The 6,000-nt window shown below is 45.2% G+C and overlaps 1 protein-coding gene across 1 annotated transcript in view; it reads left to right on the forward strand.

Annotated features, from left to right (window-relative positions):
• The window catches only part of RGSL1 (regulator of G protein signaling like 1), a 129,425-nt gene extending 123,668 nt beyond the window's left edge, over positions 1–5,757 (forward strand). Inside the window, exons 21-23 of the mRNA XM_017524482.2 lie at positions 741–850; positions 3,153–3,239; positions 4,321–5,757. Of these exons, the coding sequence (XP_017379971.2) occupies positions 741–850; positions 3,153–3,239; positions 4,321–4,391 (268 nt within the window). The 3' untranslated portion in view covers positions 4,392–5,757. The remainder of the gene's footprint in view (positions 1–740; positions 851–3,152; positions 3,240–4,320) is intronic.
• Positions 5,758–6,000: the final 243 nt, after the last annotated feature.

Below are 6,000 nucleotides of genomic sequence, written 5' to 3' on the forward strand. Positions count from 1 at the left end.
ACTGGGATAGAGCAGACTGTCTCTCAAGGAGAGGGGAGGAGGACAGCAAGCAAAGCCACCAGAGCCAAAGTGCCATAGAAAATAAATTCAGTCTTAGCCAAGATTGACCTCCAAGGTCTAATCCAAGGACTGGCTGAGGGTAGGGATAACAAGGGGTTTGGAGTCAGGTAAAAAAAGATAGCATGTGCTGCACAGGCATCTAGAGAACAACAGTTTTCAGGTCACAAAGAGTATATAAATCTGAGTTCACATGAGAAACCAGGTCTGTTCCAGGGAAGGGCCTGCTGGGAATAGAGTGGGGTGGGCAAGGCTCTCAGTAAGGGGCAGGGTGGAAACCAGGATTGAGGGCCTGAGCAAAAGCCTTTCAGGCCCTCTGGCCATGCCAGGTGGGGTCAGATAGGGATGTCAGAGTCTGATGCTGGGGTGCACCCCAGGGGTTAGCCTCACCTCAGGCCTGGGGCTAGCAGGCTCTTTACAGGTCCATTCACCAGTGGTGTTCCAGAAAGAAGTCCCAACAAACTGCCCATGCCAGGACCTCACTGGAGCCAGGTCTGGACAAAGAGGAGGCCTCAGAAAAAAGGCCACTAGCAGGTAGTACCCCGAGGCCAGGATGCTCTCCTCTTCTCTGTCGGACACCCACATTTTCCGAGGACTGGCTTAGCCCATTTCCCCTGTGCTCAGTGCTCCAGCCCCCTCCACTGGGGGTTCCCGCCTGTGACCAGGAGCCATTCTTCCCACAGGTTTTGTTTCTGGAAGGTGACCCGCTCTTACTTACAGCATAGGGGGAAGAAGTTCAAGGACAGAAAAAGCTCTCCTAAATCTGTGGACAAGTATTCCTTGTGGAGTGGAGGTAAGCTCCACCACGACTCACAGCCCCATTCTCTAGCAACTGAGACTTGCAAAGAGAAAGCAAGGGCTCAAGGGGCCAACGTCAAGACTTCCCCACGGGTATCTGCTGGAGCAGGACAGCTCATTTACGTGGCCCTCAGGGAGACGGAGCACTCAGGGTAAAGCATGAATTCTGTGTCACTAGCAGTAGCTCCCGGACGCCTCTGTGCCTGCTCATCACAGTCTGCATTGAGGGTACATGGAGAGGACGACCTGCTTTTCTGCTGCTTAAGAAGCCTCCTGCTCTATCTCCATTAAACCCTCCCATTAAGAAGGCATTTATTTTATAGCGTTAAGTGACAACATTAAAAACGGTATATATAGTTTTAATGTGATATATATCTTTATGCATATATAATTTTCATGAAAGCAGACATATTTATGTAAAAAGCTGATATATAAAAACATGCACATATTATGAACACATTTGTAAAAAAATAATATGTGCATATATACATATATATATATACATACACACACACACAGAGTCATGTACCACATAATGAAGTTTCAATCCATAACAAACCAGATATGCAATGGTAGTCCCATAAAATTATAACTCTATTTTTACTGCACTTTTCTCATGTTTAGATATGTTTAGATGCACAAACACCGTGGTGTCACAATCGCAACAGCATTCAGTATAGTAACATACTACATAGGTTTGTAAGCTACCAGCGACAGGCTATTCCATAAAGCCTGGGTGTGTAGCAGGCTCTGCCATTTGGTTTGTGTTAGTACCTTCTATGATATTCACACAACCACAAAATCACCTAATGACACATTTCCCGGAATATATCGCTGTCGCACAGCTGTGACTGGTACTTGAGCAAAAGGGAATTTTAACAAGGAAGGGGATGGTGAACAGGGCAGTGGCTGGTGAGGACAAGGCTGGGTGTCTTTCGGGGAAAGTTCTGAAAACCAAAGAAAACAGGTCTGTGAATCTGGGAACAGAAACAGAACAAAATAAGGAGATAGGACAAGAATATTACAAACAGCAACTAACTGCCCCATAACGGAGCCAAACATTCTCTTGATTTAGCTCAAACCTGCTTGATTCTTTTGTCCACATTTCCCAGACACCTACCTCTTCTCCCAGGCCAACTCCCACCCTCTTCTTGTAGTGCAAATGGGTTCCCTTGAGACCTAAATCCCTTTGAACAGTCAGAGAAGCAACTGGCTGGCTGTGGAGCCCAACTCCTGCCCCTCTGAGGGATTCCTCGCCTCAACAGGAAAGAAATCGCCTACCTTTGGCCTGCAGTCACCCCAGTGATCCAGAACGTTGCTCAATACCCTATTATCTGCCTTGCAAAATGCCACATCAGCAGACAAGAATCAGCAATCATGTCCGTACATGGGTAATGTGTCCTTGTGGCAGGGGTTGTGGGATGTACTTGTTTAGGATGGGTGTGGGAGTGAAGAAAGGAGAGAAGAAGACTAGGAAAAGGACAGAGATGCAGGTAAGCAGGGCAAGCAAACAATATTCATTCTGAGGAGTGAGTACCACTACTTATTCAGTGGTAGCCAAAGAGCTTCCAGCTCTTGGCTTATTTCCTATAGCTGAGCTTCAGGGAAGTAAATCCCTACATTTATTCTGTTATCAAATGGAGGGGGAAAGCCAGCAGGATCACCTGAATCAAGGGATCAGGGTTCCAGACTTGGAGAGTCATCATGTACAAGCTGAGAGACCTTGAGCATGGTGCTTCCCACTCTCAGCCTCATGCCCCTGATCTCATGTCTCAGTCCATTTTGTGTTGCTAAGACAAAAATATATCTCAGACTGGGTGATTTATAAAGAAAATAAATTTATTTGGCTCATGAATCAGGGGACTGGGAAGGCCAAGAGCATGACACTGACATCTGGCAAAGGGCTTTATGCTGTATCACCACCTGGTGGAAGGCAGAAGGGCAAGAGAGTGTGAGAGAGAACATGAGGCTGCTGAACTCACCCTTTTAATAAACCCACTCCCATGATAATGGCATTAATCCACTCATGAGGGCAGACCCCTCGTGGCCTCATCACCTTTTAAAGGTCGTATCTCTTAATACCATCTCTATGACAAATTTCAACATGAGCTTTGGAGGCAACATTCAAACCACAGCACCTCAGATACAAAGGTTTAGATTGAGATAACGTTTTATCATTAACATTTTGTAATCTAAGGTGTGTTAAACAAGAGCTTTATTGCTTACTTAGAAAGATTTATTTCAGTAAATAAGCAGTTGTTGCAGTGTTTTTAATGCTTGTTTTTGTCCTTCCCCAGGAGACAATGCCATCTTAAGGTTCACCTTGCTCAGAGGTATTGAGTGGTTGCACCCTCAACGGGAAGTCATAAGTTCAGCTCAAAATTGTGAGTTGGAGTGGGATCCCCACTGATAGCAAAAGTTTACTACTCAATCAGAGGGTGACTTTAAACCAGCGTGGCCGATCCCCTTATTGACCATAAGGAGCCTGAGACCCCCAAAATGTGAATAACTGACTGAAGATCACACTGCTTGTGAGTGGCAGAGAGGAGGTGAAAACTGAGTCTCCTGACCTCCTTCCATGGCTCTGTGAGCAAGTCTCATCTGAATAATCGTATCTTCCTGGTTTTTTGTAACCGGGGAAGGCAGGCACCTTAAGCTTCTCTGTATCTCTGCTGACTCATCTTCTCATTTCCAGGCATGATGTGTGATCTTTATTAAGAGACTGTGATAATGTCCTAATTGTTACTTCCCCCTCACACTGAGACCAACGCTGGTTTGAACACACCATCCCATACCTCCTGCTTCCTGTAGGCTCCTGCTGTGAATCTCTTCCCTGTCACAAACTGTGCAGTGCTAACCTCCCATACTGAGGCCATATTATGTTCTTTTTCTTCCCCATCTTCAGTCTCAAGGAATCAACCCCACTCCCACGCACTAACCCTGCCTTTGTTTCCCCATGGTCTCTCCCACCAAACTTTCCCTTTCTATCCCAACTGCCAGCTTCTATTAGGGAAAGAGGTTGGAAATACTGCTTTTCTGCTTCTCACGAGCATGAAATGCCAGCAAACCTGACCTGCCCATTTGCACGTGTTTCCTCATTGCTTAATGGGGGAGGCCACTATGGAACATTGCCTGTGATCCATAGGGTCCAAACAGCCCTAAAGTCCTGTGATTCTAGTGTTCATCTGGCCTAATCTCCTATTTTACTTCCCTGGATCTATGTAATTGACATCATAGCCTTTGTGTCCAGATGAAAGGTCTCCTGGGACACACACGAATTGCAGCTTAGAAACCAGGTCACCTGAAGATCCCTGGAACAGGCCAGCTTTACCTTCAGTTTCCAACCCCTGCCCTGGAGGGGTCCCAGAAGCCCTCCTGGCATGGCCCTCCCCAGGCTGGAGGCCTATCAGTGACTGTGTCTGTGCCATGAGTTCTGATGCAGTTTTTTTCTGTGTTTCTCTTTAGCTTCATCAAGCAACTTTACTCAGCCAAGATTCATGATATCTGCCATGCAGCTGTATCCTGTCCAGGGGTAGGCATGAGCCGGAAATCTTCTTCAGTTCAGAGCTGCTATGTCCAGCCGTGCAATGGGAGAGGGGATAGATCTTCTAGAGACTAGCTTCGAACCCTGCCTCTTCTTGGCATGCAGAACCTAGAAATTGAGCTTGCTGCGTCTGGAGGGAAATTAAGGAGGGGTTTCTCTGTGTTTCTCACCTCCAACTAGGACCGGCACTTTTAAGAAGTTGGAGTCTCTGACCCACTTTTCAGTAGAACACTGCTGCTGGTGGAAGCGTCCCAGATGATCTTGTATTTGTATCTGTTAATGTTTTTAGGTTTAAGGAGTTCGAGTGCAGTTTCGTTACATGGATATATTTGGAAGTAACGAAGTCTGGGGTTTTAGTGTAGCCATCATCCAAACACTGCACATTGTACCCATTAGATAATTTCTCATCCCTTACCCACCTCCCACTCTCCCACCCTTCCACATCTCCATTGTCTATTACTTTGCTCTCTATGCCCAGGTGTAATTATTATTTAGCTCCCACTTATAACTGAGAACATGCAGTATTTGACTTTCCATTTGAGTTATTTCACTTAAGATAATGGTCTCCAGTTCCATGCATGTTGCTGCAAAATACATGAGTTTACCTTTTTATGACTGATTAGTATTATATTGTATATATGTCCTACATTTTCTTTATTCAGATGGTCTTTTATTGCCAGCTTCCTGAATATTCCAGCTGTTTAGGGCAGGGTGTGTAAGGTGGGAAAAGAAAGATCTGTTCTTCTGCTTGGCAGGATATTGGCAACAAGAACAGAAGGGACTTAAGTCTGTTAAAATCTGCTTCAGCCTACCTCACTTCTGTACAAGCTTCCAAGTGAAACTGATGCTAAGTTAGGGCTCTGGAAGAATCCTCAGGGGTCCTGAAAACCATAGCTGGGAGTGCCAAAGAGTCGTTTGAGGGCCTAAGTGGCTCCATGTCAACACCAGCTTTAGGTGATTCATGTTCAGATAGTTTGAGGTCATATGACATACCACTTTCTAAACTCTGTACCCGTAATTTTAGTCATATGTAAATGAAGTAGACGGAATACCAACAGGAAAAAAAGGAATCCTTAACATCTAACATCTGACTTGGACTACATACAGGGTATCCTGAGTATACTTTATTTCTAGTAATGATTAGAATACTAAGTAAGCCCTTAAATCTGGGGGTCATTCCATACCCTGTTTCTGGAATATGCACTACGGATAAGTGTCCCTGACCACTGTTTACAACCATAAGCCCAGGGTGGGGGCTGCATTCTCTGACCAAGACTTGTTTTTATTTATTTTTATTTTAGTTTTGTTTTTATGACCAAGGCCCATTTAAAAAAAAAAAAAAAAAAAAAAAAAAAAAACAGCCTCTGAATGACAGTCCTGGTGTACTCGCCAGCCAAGTCACTTCTCAGGCTTGCTTCCAGACCTGTCCTTCCAACAGGGACTTGGAGCTGCACAGCTATTATTTGCCAGTGCCAGTGCCCAGAAGACAAACCAGATACTTTGAGGCTCTTCACACTGGAAAAGCAATGCATGGCCTAGAGCATGTAAGATCTTGGGGAAGAAGGTGAGACTAAGAATGTGAAGACCTGTCCTAAAGCCTG

The sequence above is a fragment of the Cebus imitator genome, unplaced genomic scaffold, assembly GCF_001604975.1.
Source record: "Cebus imitator isolate Cc_AM_T3 unplaced genomic scaffold, Cebus_imitator-1.0 Scaffold33, whole genome shotgun sequence".
In the NCBI taxonomy this organism is placed as follows: Eukaryota; Metazoa; Chordata; class Mammalia; order Primates; family Cebidae; genus Cebus; species Cebus imitator.